At 32.8% G+C, this 14826-nt stretch overlaps 3 protein-coding genes and 1 pseudogene across 4 annotated transcripts; 3 read left to right on the top strand and 1 right to left on the bottom strand.

Annotated features, from left to right (window-relative positions):
- Window positions 1-514: 514 nt before the first annotated feature.
- Window positions 515-2286, bottom strand: LOC106407311 (annexin D3). Its single transcript, XM_013848152.3, has 6 exons — window positions 2104-2286; window positions 1864-2009; window positions 1413-1640; window positions 1111-1323; window positions 937-1029; window positions 515-848 (listed from the first exon to the last, which is right to left on the bottom strand). Exons 1-6 carry the CDS (start codon window positions 2177-2179, stop codon window positions 645-647), a joined length of 960 nt encoding a protein of 319 aa, XP_013703606.1. The 5' UTR covers window positions 2180-2286; the 3' UTR covers window positions 515-644.
- A 2196-nt stretch (window positions 2287-4482) lies between these two features.
- Window positions 4483-6347, top strand: LOC106410649 (annexin D4). Its single transcript, XM_013851200.3, has 6 exons — window positions 4483-4636; window positions 4729-4904; window positions 5200-5418; window positions 5496-5717; window positions 5820-5891; window positions 5982-6347. The coding sequence occupies exons 1-6, from the start codon at window positions 4591-4593 to the stop codon at window positions 6192-6194; spliced, it is 948 nt and encodes a 315-aa protein (XP_013706654.2). The 5' UTR covers window positions 4483-4590; the 3' UTR covers window positions 6195-6347.
- Window positions 6348-6625: 278 nt separating this feature from the next.
- LOC106410648 (haloacid dehalogenase-like hydrolase domain-containing protein Sgpp) lies at window positions 6626-8181 on the top strand. 2 transcript variants are annotated; one of them, XM_013851199.3, is made up of 4 exons: window positions 6626-6850; window positions 7073-7187; window positions 7259-7410; window positions 7489-8181. In XM_013851199.3, exons 1-4 carry the CDS (start codon window positions 6816-6818, stop codon window positions 7934-7936), a joined length of 750 nt encoding a protein of 249 aa, XP_013706653.1. In that variant the 5' UTR covers window positions 6626-6815; the 3' UTR covers window positions 7937-8181. The 2 variants fall into 2 exon arrangements, with proteins under 2 accessions (XP_013706653.1, XP_013706652.1); XM_013851198.3 differs by having other exon boundaries at window positions 6693-6850; window positions 7070-7187.
- Window positions 8182-13241: 5060 nt separating this feature from the next.
- On the top strand, window positions 13242-14816 carry LOC125584288 (annotated as a pseudogene).
- The last annotated feature ends 10 nt before the right edge of the window (window positions 14817-14826 follow it).

The raw sequence follows: 14826 nt of genomic DNA, 5'->3' as shown, positions 1-14826 counted from the left end.
AGAATGGGAAAGCTTTGATGAGAGATCAAACTTGGTCTCTTTTCAAACAGCCAAAACAAAAAAGTTGACTACAAATTCAACATGCACACTCTTGTTGTTGTTTGTCTTTTAACCCAAATCTTCTTGTCTTTCAATTCAACACAAGGGAGCATGTGTGTGTTCACTAACATTACAACAAATCTCATTGACACGTTCTGTTTTGCCTACTTAACTCATTCTTTGAAGTCATCCTTGTCATCTTCTGGAATCGGTTGGTTTATCCAGAACAGGGCTAGCATCCTTTTCAAACCTTTGCAGTTCAGTTTGGTTTTGATAAATTTGTTTTCCAATTTTCTGCAGAATTGAATCAAAGTTTTTGCTTTTCTTTTAGTTAAATTTGAATAATTTCAATAAATTGTAGCAACTTCAATTGTTTTTGGTTAATTTGGTTAGTTGGGTTTGAATTATTGATATAAATTAGTTTGGTTTGATAAACTGGCTTAACAAAACCGCAGATCTAATACACATAAAAAAAAATTCAAAAACCAAGAGTAGTTTTGATTATTTTTATAACATGTTTTATCAAATCTGAAACAGAAAATGAAGTTTTTAATACAAGTCACAATTCACAAGCCAAGCCAAGAATATTAAAATTCAAACAAAGATCAGATTTTGGAACCAAGTAGAGTCATGAGGAAGTCCTTGTAGTCACCAGAAACATCACCAATGATAGCGTTATCCATGCTTGCGTTATACATATTGAAATACTCTCCTCTTACTTTCATCAAATCAATCTCTGCACGCATCACAATCGCTCTCGTCAACGAATCTTCATCAGTTCCAAACCCCTCAATCGAATCTCTTACAACCTGCAAGTAAACATAATTAAACACCTTTCTTGTCTTTCTTGATATATCATTTTGCTATTTGAGTCTATGTCTGCTCAAATTTTAGTACCTTTGCAAAGTGTTTCTCAGGGAACTCAATGCACAAGATCACCATCTGCAATAGACTTCTCAGATCAGCATCTCCAGGACATCCATCAACATCCTGTCCATAATAACAATAAACATGAAGTATCCATGAAAAGACAAAATTCTCAAAGCTAAACAAAGATGCTTCTAATCTAACCTTATCTAATGTGTTCCCATAACTCTGCTTGTAAGCAACAAAGGTTTCTCTGAGCTGGTAGATACTGCGAGTTCCTATTATGTAAAGGACATGATCATGATCTAGTTGCTTTTTTGATATGGCTTCATGTAGCATACCCGCCTCTATTGTAGCAACTTCCTTGTCAACCTTCTCTTTATCATATCTGAATGAAGTTGCTAATGTCACCAGCAACTGTCCATTTTATTATTACCATAAAGGTGGTATTAGACTAATTGAGTTTCTTATGAGACAGCTAAAAGACAAAAGAGTAAAATAAAGACCTTTGCAAGAGGAAAAGGAACAGAGGAAGCAATGTCTTCTTCAAGGGATGAGTCGTAGAGAGAACAATAAGCTTTCCTCACAGCAATAAAATGGTTAGGAGAACTTGTGCAAGAGATCTCCACGAGGATCTTGAGTTTCTCTATGGTTTTCTTTTTGTCATTCAAGACCTTGTTCGCAAGCCTTGCGTCTCTCTCTGCTGGATCTTTCGTCCACAGAATCACAGCTTTCTGCGAATTAAATCACAAGTTCTTGTTTTCATGTTATAGAAGAGACAACACCTCTCATCCCTTTGTTTTTAATCAAGACCGGAGTAAAACATTGTTTTTGGCCTTCAATTTTTTTTAGAGTAACATATAACTCTCTCTATAACTCTCTCTGATTCTCTTTGCCGTATTAAAAAGAAATTTTTACAAAAATTCTTAATAACCCATATAACCTTAGAGCCAGTACCTTGAAATCACCAGAGAGTTCAGAGGAGAGATCATCGATAAGATCTTTGCCGTAAATCTCTTTATAACTCTCCCTGATTCTCTTTCTCTGGCTCTCGTTTCTTTTTCCTAAAACGCGTATGATAGCCTTCTCGTCTGTTCCCCATCCTACAAGAACAAGAATCCAGTTCCAGTTTCAAGAACCAGACAAAAGCTTGCGTACGTTACGTACGTGAATGCAGAGAACAAGATTGTAATGTACCTCGAAAAGCTTTATTGAGAGTTTCAGAATCCTGAGCTGGAGATGGAACTTCGTCTGGTACTCTAATGGTCGCCATTTTAGAGATGTAATCCTCTGTTTCTCTCCTAAGCGTGTGCTTCTTCTCTCTCTCTACCTTGTAATTTCTTTCTCTCTCTTGGTATGTATGTTTCAACTCTTGTTTAGGTGTAATAAGAGAACCTTATTTGACGTAAATGCCCCCCCAAGACGTTACTGTAATGATTTTTTTTTGTGGGAACTGTAATGACGTATTTTGAGGATAAACTAGGTGGAGACTATTAGTTACTATATTATTGAATAGTCCCTCTTTATATTACTAGTTTCACAATCTATCATGTACTCACCACTTAAACCAAGAAGGCAGAGAACTCCTCCGTCAAAGAAAATCTTTCAATTGCTTTTATTTTGTAATTTTATTTTTATTTATATAAAATGCAAAACTGCATCACTCAATCAATCCGTAACATAATCTTCAGTCGTCTCTAAACTATATAATTTATATTAAAAATTTATATATTTTAAAAATATATTTTTAAATTTGATCTTTTGAATAATTTTTTAAGATAAATATTTTTATAGTAAATTTGAATTTTAGCAGATTGTCTAAAATTAAATAGATTATCTGAAATTTGCTGAAGATTATGTTACTTATCAAAATGTGTCTGCAGATTCATCGAAAAAATTTACACGTCTGCAACTTGAATAGAAATTCGGTGTTACTTATCAAAATGATAATTTTGATGTTACATTGTGTGAACAAAACAAAATTCGGACGTAGTGTTTTCTATGAACTGTATGTTGTAGTCAACAACATGGAGCTGTGTGTGAAACGTATGCGTATATTAAAAAATAGATTTAAGAGGATGAAAAATGACCGAATCTTATGAGTTATGCTGACGAGCTAGTTTAACCAAATCAAATAAAATAGATAGCGACATGAAAATCATATAGACCTCAGAGATAGACACAACTGTCCCCTCTAAATTATTGTGAAGTCGTCTTCGTGTAAAACGTGATCTGTTTATGGGCAGTTGGGCACAGTCTGCACGAAAACACCCTGTCGTCATATACAATAATGCATATCTCTTTAATTAGTTATTTAATTGGTTTACCAAATATTTTTGTTGTTAAAGGGACGCATGCAGCCATGAGGACAAACAACGTGGCTGTACAACCACCAATGACAGATACTCATAAACAACCTTTCTTTTATTAAAAAGACCATGTGATGCTTGCTGGAGTATATTGGTAAACTAATATATATATATATATTGATTTTTTTTTGTCAGGAAATTGATAAACTAATCACTTATTATTTTTAGACCATGATTAACTCGGGATTATTAGAATGAGATTCTTATTGGAAGCTAAGAAACTGTTTCTTCACTTTTAACTTTTAATCATGCTCTTCCACCGTCGCGAAGGAAACGTGATAGAGGCTTCCCATCTACTCTTTTAAATTGGTTACGTGCATGATTTCTTTAAAGGGACAGGCTGGGACATAATGAGAACGTATAACACTTTTGTTAAAGAATGCATTAGTTTAAGAGAAGAAAAGATATGCTCTATGCTTAGCCATGATCTTCGGGACTTGTTTTTATATATGTAGTAAACATTTTTCATACCCTTTAGTTATCATCTAATGTTCGTTTAAGATTGAGTGAGATCGCAATTAGTTGACTTTTACTAGTTTTCCATTGATTATCTGAGATTCGGCCAATTCTAAACCACATGGCTCTTAATCTTATGCATCATATCCTAAATCATATGCCAGTGACAGTGCATGTGTAACTTTGATTTGCTTTTGTTACAAGTTTCCTAATACAAAATTAGACCATGCCAATCAATAATCATAGTGTATTTTAGTGTTTTGTAATAATGTAATCACTGTGCCATAATACGAACTCAAATTTAGTATAATACATGTTGTGACAAAAAAAAAAATACATTTGAAACTGTAAACCTCTTCTTCTTTCCCGGAACCCTGTTTTGTATTATAGACATGTATTATTATATAAATTGCACCTTAGTATATATAATCAAAAGACAAAAGGTTTACAGTAAAAAAAATCAAAAGGTTTACAGTATGATTATATATACTAAAGTACAGTTTATATAATGGTCAAACGTAATAAAGTCTAGTTACAACAAAAACAAAACAGTAAGTTTTAATTTGTCTTGGACTAGTGTTTCATCCTTTTCATATGAAACAGTTGTTAAAACATGCAATAAATCCTGTGGGCGTTACTTCTTGTTACAACAATGACTAGCGTCTGTCTTAAATCTGAACACAAACTTTTATACTAAATGAATAGTTTGTTATATACCTAAAATACCCTTGACTCCCTCCGTAAACCACAACATCACCCCTAATAATCAGCATCATATAAAACGACTTGTCTCTCTTCCTTAGCTTTCCACTTAACCAAAGCAAAGCAGAAACAAACACAAAACTAAAAAGCAAGAAAAATGGCTCACACTCTCGATTTGGAAGGCATCACCAAAGCAATCTCAGGTAACTATGAAAAACAGTCATATTACAATGATGTACACTGAGAATGATTTCGAGATTAATAACTATTTGAAATCATTAAACAAAACTTGTAGGAATGGGAGTTGAAGAGGGAGCATTGATAAGTACTCTGGGGAACTCGCACAAGGATCATCGAAAGTTGTTTAGGAGAGCAAGCAAAAGTTTCTTTGTGGAAGATGAAGAAAGAGCTTTTGAGAAATGTCATGATCACTTTGTCAAACATCTCAAGATTGAGTTCTCTCGCTTCACTGTCAGTTTCTTAATCTTTTACATATCTTTCCTTCTTTTATTTTCTGGCTTTTCTTTTTATCCATCTTTCTAAATATTTTATTACCATCTTTTTACTCTTTTTTTTGGCAAAACTTATCACACCATCTAAATCTATGTAGTTGATTTTTTACCATTTCTACTAGTTTTTTACCCAGTAACAAATCACTTATTGTTTTTACCTAAGAAAAGTACAAAACAAACCATTTATTTCAGTTTCAATAAAACTAAAATTGCTAAATTTTCTTCTTGATGAAAGTTTGGTCTGTGATGCACAGAACGCGGTGGTGATGTGGTCGATGCATCCATGGGAGAGAGACGCGAGGTTGGTGAAGAAAGCACTGAAGAAAGGAGATGAAGCTTACAACCTCATCGTGGAGGTGTCATGCACTCGCTCCTCTGAAGATCTCCTAGGCGCACGCAAAGCTTATCACTCCCTCTTTGACCAGTCGATGGAAGAAGACATTGCCTCTCACGTCCACGGCTCTCAACGCAAGGTCGGTACATTCTTACTTACCGTACACTACACCCGATCTCTTCTAACTTACTGTCTCTCTGTGTGTTTGTTGTGCAGCTGCTAGTAGGCCTCGTGAGTGCTTACAGATACGAAGGGAAAGAGGTGAAGGAAAGTTCCGCCAAATCGGACGCTAAGATTTTGGCCGAGGCGGTGGCTTCTTCTGGAGAGGGAGCCATAGAGAATGATGAGGTTGTTAGGATTCTGAGTACAAGAAGCAAACTCCATCTCGAACATCTCTACAAACACTTTAATCAAATCCAAGGGTCTGATCTTCTTGGGGTAACATATATATTATTTATACTCACTTCTTATAGTCTTTTATAAAACCCCATTTTTAACTTTTTCTAATGAATCAAGAAAATCTTGTTGTATGATCATCAGGGTGTATCTGAGTCTTCTCTCATCAATGAAGCTTTGCTTTGTTTGCTCAAACCCTCAGTGTATTTCAGCAAGGTAACACTAATACTAATAAACTTATGATAACATCTACTATTATGTATAAACTTTTCTTGTTCTAACAAAGTCTCTTGTCTTTGGTTGTAGATTTTGAATGCGTCTTTGAACAAAGATGCGGACAAGGGTACCAAGAAATGGTTGACAAGAGTGTTCGTTACGAGAGCAGATCATGGTGACATGAAGGAGATAGCAGAAGAGTATAACCAGCTCTATGGAGAGCCTTTGGCCCAAACAATTCAAGAGAAGATTAAAGGGAACTACAGAGATTTCTTGCTCACACTACTATCTAAATCAAATTGATTTCGGTTCTGAACTTATTCCCAGGACTTGTGGCTATTGAACATGTGAATTTCTTTCGGTTTTATGTTTCTATCCCAACATTTGCGTTTTCTATACCCTTTTATCATAATATTTAATAATAAAGTCACTGTCTCTGGTGACATTATTCAAGAAGAGAAGAGTGTGTCATGTTAAACTCTGTTTTCATGTTTTATGCTAGAATGACATAGTTACTTGAATCATATTTAACTAAACTTGCAAGGTTATAACATTTTCAGTGAAAAGAAAATTTGAGTTTGGAATGAAGGAAACCTTCAGTTAGCACTGGCGTCTAATGAGTAACACACTAACAAAACAAAAAATAAACTTGTGGGTAGTCTAATCCGAATGACTGGTTTGGTTCGTATAATTTCAATGTCTAAACCGAATGTCGGTATGATTTCCCGGTTAACAGTTTTGGCATTTTGCAGTAAGGAAACCAAAAGCCGCCACGTGGCGAAGAAAAGTCCGCGAATCTTCCCCTGGCGGACCATTAAAGATCCTATTTCTCCTCTGCACTCTGCTTGTTTCTTTTTTCATCGTCTCTCAAAAACCACTCCTTTCTTCCCGATTAGATTCGTTTTCTTTCTCAGTTCCATCACAATGAATGGCTTCTCTGATCTCAACTCTTCCGAGAGGTACACTCTAGTTCTCCGATCGTCTTTTCATTTAACGATTCATACAATCTCTGTTATGTATATGCACGATCTCCAAGATCACTGGAACTCGCACGCTAATAATCATTGCTAATATTGTAACACACAATCAATGGTTGCTAATAGTATTGGGTATCCGAAAGTTTGATCCTTTTAATGCAAATCTCTTAATTTTGATCTTTGACTTGTTATGTTGTGAAGCAGCAAACCTTCGCTCTCACATCTTGCTCCTTTAGAAGCCATTCTCTTCGATGTTGATGGAACACTCTGTGACTCTGATCCTATCCACCTTATTGCCTTTCAAGAACTGCTCCAACAGGTTAATAATCCCTTTATGATTAATTACTATCAAGCTCTTGCTTCAAAGTTTGCTTCTTGTATCATTCACAGATTGGTTTTAACAACGGTGTACCAATCGACGAGAAGTTCTTTATTAAGAACATTGGTGGCAAACACAACTCTCAGATTGCTCTTGCTCTCTTCCCTAATGATGTTACAAGAGGGTTAGAGTTCTGTGAGGAAAAGGAAGCTCTTTACCGCAAGTAAGTCTTAAACTTCTTTTTAAGATTTGAGTTAAGTTAGGAACTTAGGATTAACTTTGTTTTCCTCTTATTGATTAGACTTGTAGCAGAGAAGATAAAGCCACTTGACGGGCTTATAAAACTAACCAAATGGATAGAGGAACGTGGACTGAAGCGAGCTGCTGTGACGAACGCTCCAAAAGAAAACGCAGAGCTCATGATATCCAAACTTGGTCTTACTGATTTCTTCCAGGCAGTGATCCTTGGGTCTGAATGTGAGTATCCCAAACCACACCCAGGGCCTTACTTGAAGGCTCTTGAGGTGCTTAACGTGTCGAAGGAGCATACGCTAGTTTTTGAGGACTCGGTCTCTGGGATAAAAGCTGGAGTTGCAGCTGGAATGCCAGTGGTGGGACTAACTACAGGTAATCCAGCAAGCATGCTGATGCAAGCAAAACCGGCTTTTCTCATCGAGAACTATGCGGATCCAAAACTGTGGGCTGTGTTGGAAGAACTTGATAACAAGGGGACTTTTCAAAAGTCTTGAGATGTGAGTGAGTTACTTGAGCCTATGAGCAGCCTCTGAAGTTTTACTTTTTTATCCTCGTTGATTATTGTTGAATATTCTTTTGGGAATATATGACAAACAATGGGAGCTTTCAAATAAGTGAACATGTGTGAACATGTTTTCTATGTCTATGTTTATATTTTAGTACTAAGAAAGTGTAGAACTGTGACATTCTAAGGTCTTATCTGATCCAAAATAAATAAAAACTAAGTGATGAATGATGATGCAGTGTGTTCGACTTCCTCCTTTACAGCTTACCCTTGTAGAAATTTTCATTATATGAAAAACCCATTATTTAAAAACTCGTAAAACCCACAAAAAACTGTTAAAATCGGTACTGTTGAACCAATACATAAATTTTAAATTTTTTTTTTTTTGGTTTTTCAGTTACATTATTAGAATCTGTTTCGTATTCTAATTAAAAAGTTAAGTTTTTTTTTTCAAAAATACAATGATCATATGATCACGTGGATTACGAATCTATTAACAAAACTAGGTGGATTACGAACTATTAACAAAACTAGTTGATGTGATTTGACATTAGTTTATGTTTTTACCGATAATTAATTATCATTTTATGATTTACTTTTGGCTTATTTCAAATTTAAAGTTTAATTTTTATTCGTATTAAACATCTAAATACTTATAGATTTTAAGTCTTGATATATTTTATTCTATCTCATAACTCTTAACTTGTTACAAAATTGTTAAATAGTCTAAAACAGTAAAACGATGCTCCTGCGAAGCCAAGTGAAGAAAAGTTGTGGTGCTTTAAAAAGCTTGACACTAAGATAATATGAAAAAGTGCATAAGACTACTTACAATGGAAGATTTATCAACTATTGATAACTATTAAGATAAGCTTCCAATGGTTTGATGTAAAAATAAAATACATGATGTGGTAAATTTAGTGTTGAAACTTATCAACAACGTTGATAAAAAAAGGGTCATTCTTAAACGATGTGGCAAATGTTGATTGAACCAAAATATTAAGTTTGTCTCATAGATTTCAACTGCAACGCAAATAGAAAGATGAAGACAATTGTAAGAAACTGGTTGAATGTTCATATTTTCTAACTTTTTTCTTATGTCAATTATTTAACATCAATGATTTTATAATAATTATAATTATATATATATATATATATATATAACAAAATTCATCATTTTTACTCTCTATAAATAGATATTTGTTTAATTTCATTTGAAAAAAAAAGAACTTATCTTTTTACTATATTTATGCTATTATCATCCACTAACTTTTTGATAGGATGTTGTAATTTTCTAAAACAAAATCATTCTAGAAAATAAAAATTGAGTGAGTGTTGAACTGTGACGTGGAAGAAAAAAAAGATAATGTGTAAATAGGAGAATATGAAGTGGAGTAAAAATAAGGTGTTGTAAACATTGGTTAGCCTAAGTTTTCAGCTTATAATCATTTGAAAGAAAAAATTCAGAGAAGAAAAAAAACAAAAAACAGCAGCATCTCATAGGCTAAGCCTGCTGAGACCCGACGGAACTTGATCCTGCGGCTGGGCGGGTCATTTGGACGTGGGAGAGCTCGTTTGCCATCACTACTCATAACTAAGTGTTTCTTCAGATACCATATAAGATACTAGTTGATAAAAATTATATTTACATTCTTAAGTGTTTTGTATTCAAAAATCATCTTTTTTATTTATTTTACTGTCCTTAAACTGAATATATATACATTATTTTCATTCTCTTATTTTCTCAAATATAATTTTAAATTTATGTTACTTTTTATAATATTTTTATATTTCTCTTTCCTAAATTTGTATATTTAAGATTAGTCAAATATACCGTCTCTTTGCATTTATTTTCTTTATATTGTGCTTCTTTTTTCCTTTTTCTTTCTATTACTTATATTTTACTTATATTTAGCTCAATTCTATTTTAGACATATCACTGTTATATTATCCTGTCCAATTTTATGCATAAAATAGCACAAATGATAATTGTATAGAGCTACAACAAAATTATAGTTTTTGCTTAAATGATAAAGAAAAATCACCTATTTCAGGTGATGATTGTTTTCATAGTTTCTAGATTTTGGATTTTGGTTTTTTGTTTTTTTGTTTTTTTAGATTTTTAAATTCTAGTTTTTAGTTTTTGATTTTGCAGTAGATTTTAATTTTTTGAAAAACATGAATGGTGCTTTTAGTTTTTGGTTTTTGCTTTTAGAATAAAAAATGAAAATATTATTAATAGTAAAATATTTATTTTGGAAATAATAAAATATAAAATACCATTACCCAAACACACAAGTTTATTTTAAAATAAAAAAGCACAAAATAATATAATTCTATGTTAAACATAAATATAAAAATTTAGTTATATTTTAAACATAATTTTGTATATATCTATATACTTTATATTATAAACTTGTACATATAATATATGTAGATATATACATATAAAACTTTAAGTAAAATGTGTAGACATACTTTTCAAAATAAAATTGCCATAACTATAATCTATATATATATTCATTAATGGTTAACTAAGAAAAATTAATTCCATGTGTACAATTTAACTATATATGCATTAATTTTATGTAAAAATTTATAATCAAGTAACTGTAGATAAATAATATATTCAAATTTAAATTAAAAATTTAAATAAAATTAACAACTATTTCTAAAATTGTGGTAAATATAAGTCTCTACACATGTGGTATATTACATAATAATAGTGACATTTTTTTAATAAACTAAAAATTAATTATATTTTAAAACAATAGAAAAACAAACTTATTAAAACATTTTATATAAAGTAATATAAAAATTTTAAAAATACAAAACTAATTAAAGTATAACAAAATTTTATACTTATAGTTAACAACTTAGTAGGGGTTATTGGTTGTTGTATTTTAATGGATTTGAAAATCCGAACTAAATCTAGTGTTATTGGTTCTATGATTTTTAAATATGTATTAAAATCATGTGTTATTGGTTTAATGATTCATAAATTCTATATCAAATCAAGTGTTATTCAATTGTACGGATTTACTAATATATTTGATTTAATAATGGATTTGAATGGATTTGTTTGGATTTTTTAGTTAAAAATACAAAGACTCAAATCCGAAGGAAAACCTCCGGATTTGCATATTTTACTTGGATTTATAAATACTATATGGATTTCTAAATCAATCAAAATATATAAACCAATAACACCCCCTAAGACTAATTTGCTATAAAAATTTATGGTACATAATATTTATTAAAACATTAATAAATTAACTTACCTTAATAAAACTTTAATTGCTTCAACAAGTAGTGAAGATATAATTAACTCCAATTGTTTAGAAAAATAAGGTTGTTAAACGTTTGTTTTGTGTGCTGTTATAGAGTGATAAATGTAGGTTTTATATCCTACATTATTTATCTAAACTTAATAATATTTAAAAAAATTAGAAAATACTTTTTGGTTTTTGTTCTTAAGAGTAACCCACATCGTCTGAGTAGAAATCTCATGGACTTGGAATGCGTTAACATGGCTCCAAGGGGATACGAAGAGGAGGCAATCATCAATATGCCATACTCCGCGTTGGATAACCCATTTGCGAGTATTTTCATGAGGAATATGGAACAAGAAAGAAGAGTCACCTAACTTATCACAGGTTATCTTACATTCCGGACCCCATAACCTATTCAATTTTGCATGAATGAGTCCACTAGGAAGACATGAACATATATAAAACTGGCCGACTATGTATTCTTTCTTATTTTATGGGCCTAGCCTAAGGACCTTAGATGAAATTGTCACCTGAGAAGTACCATCCAAACGGCAAGTCGGGTCAGCAGCCCGAAAAAGATTTCTCGATGCTTGATTCATACGAGCCACCCATGAAAACCGAAAAGTATCATCTCCTTTGAGAGCCGGAGGTGGAATATTCTCAACTGGAAGCTGAGACACAATTTTCTCAGGATATCTTATATCCCCTTTCTTTTGCTTCTGACCATTGAGAGTAGCTTCACGGATTAAAAGCCAAAATGAAGTTAACCGACTTCTTACAACCTCTAAAACACCAAACCTTGGAGTTGCAGGGTTCCGGGGGGAGGGGGTGGGGGTGGAGCTGGCGTGAAATGGAGAGGTTTTGACCATGCTTCCAAGGTAGGGATAAAACCAGTTACTTGAACAACTTCTGCAGCCTGAGAATCAAAATCTGAGTAATTACCTTCATCTGAGATTACCAATGGCAGAACTTTGTTAACGATGCTTGGAGATTACTGAGATGGAGGTGGAATACCGGTGGTAGCTAAGGCTGGTGAGTAGTCTGGAGGTTGATTGTTGGAGATCACAGGAGGAGAAGCAGACATGTTGTCGGAGATCATGGAGGTGGAGTGGAGGAGGTCTCGTCGGAGATTGTAACAGAAGGAACGGCCATTGCATGAAGGTGTGCAACGATCTGAGGTTCAGAGGAAGCTCTCGCCGTAGCTAGGGTGCCGATGGAGCCAGTTGCGGCGGTAGAAGCCACCGGATTGAAGATCGACGAGGTTAGGGTTAGTTGCCGTGAAAGAGAAAATTTGGTTTGCGCTTGTTTCAAACTCCCATAATTTTACGTAGAGATTGATTTTGAATATTTGTCTTATTGCAAATCTTTAAGATCACAAACCCAATGAAACATCATTGAACTCATCTATCATTTTAAATAACTTATTGTTTAAAAAATTCTATTATATAAATATACGTTATATATTACATAAATATATATTGTAGCAACTCTAACTCTATAATAAAATATTTTTATTTTAGTAGAAATATAAAAGTAAATATAGTAGAAATATAAAAGTAAATATAGATGTGGGTAAAGATGATTTCAATATAATTTTTCCTCATCTTTTTTAGTTTAGTTGTTACTAATCAAAACATTTAATTACTCTTCTTAAATAAATCTTTTATCTACTTCCAAACTGAGACTATATCTCACTGCATAAATTTGATAGTATAGTTCATTATGCATAAATATGAATTTGATGTTTAGTTTCTAGTCGAATATTTGGTTTAAATACATAATATAAGATGTTACGTACGTATAAATAAATTTTTTTTAATAACTTTACTTATTACAAAATCATCAATAAAAGTATAAGTTAAAATATTTCAGTTAATTGTAAAATAGATTATAAAATATTATTAATTCAGTAAAATTAATGTTACATTGAAGTAAACTTTTTAAGAAAACATATAGTATGAAACAGAGAGAGCAATACTTATTATTTTATTTTTCAAATTAAATTTTATTAAATTTAATCTTGAATAAAGATATTTATATATCCAATATATATCAATAAATTAATGTCAATAAAAACATTTATCAACATATATATCTTTTTGTTTTTAAACCTTTAAATAATGGAGGTAGGGGGATGCATCACGTCCTTAAGAAAAAGACACAGCAACCAAAAAAACTTGTCAATGCGCTCTCAATCAAAAGCTTTCTTTTAATAGTAATAAACGTAACACACGCTTTATCAGTTTCACCACGCCATCCATCTTCTTCGATTCTCTCAAGGTTTTCTCATTTCTATCTTCTGTTTTATCCCAATTGATTCACTAACTCTTTGATTTGATTTCTAATTCTTCTCACAAATCTCTATGCTCTTCTAGCTATTGATTCAGTTTCCTTCTCCGATCTTAAAGTTTCATACTTTTTTTTTTCTCTGACAATGCTATTCTTTGTATGATTCGTAACATTCGTTATTAAATTTAGAATTTGCTTTCGATTTTTTACAGAAGTTTTGATTTTTTTTTAATGTCTGCGGTTCTGTCTTAAAAAAGCAAAAAAAAAAAAAAATGGCGAACAGAGAGATGGCAGTGTACTGTTTCGACACTTTGGTCTGTCACTACAACAACGATGAGACTCCTCCACCTGCCTTTGACGACGCCAATCAGTTACTTTCTTTTCAAACCTTTCCTTTTTTTTTTTGCTTTGTTATGTTATGACATGCAAGTTCTGAGCTTCTAGTTTTGTTCTTCAACACTCTTGTTCCTATTTATGGATAAACGCTCGTCATCTTGCATGCAGGAGGATGTTGTGTTCTATAGTGAAACCTTTTTCTTTGCTGTCAGTGTTTATGTTTAGTAGTGGGAATCATACTTGGCTCATATCATGTATTCAGCAATTATCTTATATATGGATGATTGCTTTGGTGTCTCCTGAAACACATGGTCTTTCCTTATAGTCTAGTGGTTTTTTTCTTGTAGTCCATTGTTTGTGACATGGAAGAAATAGTGAATGGAGGGGAGCCTCGATTGCGTGGATGTATTGGTACACTGGAAGCACGCCGCTTGATCAGTGGCTTCAAGGATTATGCCTTGACCAGGTTACCTTACTCCAAGTTTCTTTTTTTGTAATTCAGTTTTAGAAATTTTGGGCTCGAGACCACAGATGAAGCATGTATATATATGTGTATATTGCCCTTATACACCACCATGACCTTTTTGTTATATGTAAATTATTACAGTGCCCTGAGGGATCGTAGGTTCCCACCAATACAGTCCAAAGAACTGCCATTTCTGCAATGTACCGTCTCTGTCTTGACTGATTACGAAACTGCTGAGGATTATCTTGATTGGGAAGTAATTTATCTTCCGCTCTTCTGTTATAACAAGTAATGCATGCTATTCAATCCGCACATCTGATAAACCTTCTGATGTCTTACACACCTTCCCTGTTTTTGGCTATGAAGGTGGGAAAGCATGGTATAATCATTGAGTTCACTGAACCTGTGTCTAACACAAAGCGAAGCGCCACATATTTGCCTGAGGTCCCAGCTCATGAAGGTACCATTTTTTGATGACACAAACTTAGGTTTGCTTAGTAGTTTATATGTTTGGTT

This window comes from Brassica napus, chromosome C3 (assembly GCF_020379485.1).
Source record: "Brassica napus cultivar Da-Ae chromosome C3, Da-Ae, whole genome shotgun sequence".
Taxonomy (NCBI): Eukaryota; Viridiplantae; Streptophyta; class Magnoliopsida; order Brassicales; family Brassicaceae; genus Brassica; species Brassica napus.
This window is presented reverse-complemented; position numbering and strand designations above follow the sequence as displayed.

Coding starts and splice junctions, on each gene's coding strand:
- LOC106407311 (XM_013848152.3), bottom strand. CDS start 2,179: ATGGCGACCATTAGAGTACCAGACGAAGTTCCATCTCCAGCTCAGGAT. Junction 2,010..2,103: donor TCTCAATAAAGCTTTTCGAG/GTACATTACAAT, acceptor TTGTTCTTGTAG/GATGGGGAACAGACGAGAAG. Junction 1,324..1,412: donor TTCCTTTTCCTCTTGCAAAG/GTCTTTATTTTA, acceptor TAAAATGGACAG/TTGCTGGTGACATTAGCAAC.
- LOC106410649 (XM_013851200.3), top strand. CDS start 4,591: ATGGCTCACACTCTCGATTTGGAAGGCATCACCAAAGCAATCTCAG. Junction 5,419..5,495: donor TCCACGGCTCTCAACGCAAG/GTCGGTACATTC, acceptor TTTGTTGTGCAG/CTGCTAGTAGGCCTCGTGAG. Junction 5,892..5,981: donor CCTCAGTGTATTTCAGCAAG/GTAACACTAATA, acceptor CTTTGGTTGTAG/ATTTTGAATGCGTCTTTGAA.
- LOC106410648 (XM_013851198.3), top strand. CDS start 6,816: ATGAATGGCTTCTCTGATCTCAACTCTTCCGAGAG. Junction 6,851..7,069: donor GATCTCAACTCTTCCGAGAG/GTACACTCTAGT, acceptor TATGTTGTGAAG/CAGCAAACCTTCGCTCTCAC. Junction 7,411..7,488: donor AAGGAAGCTCTTTACCGCAA/GTAAGTCTTAAA, acceptor CTTATTGATTAG/ACTTGTAGCAGAGAAGATAA.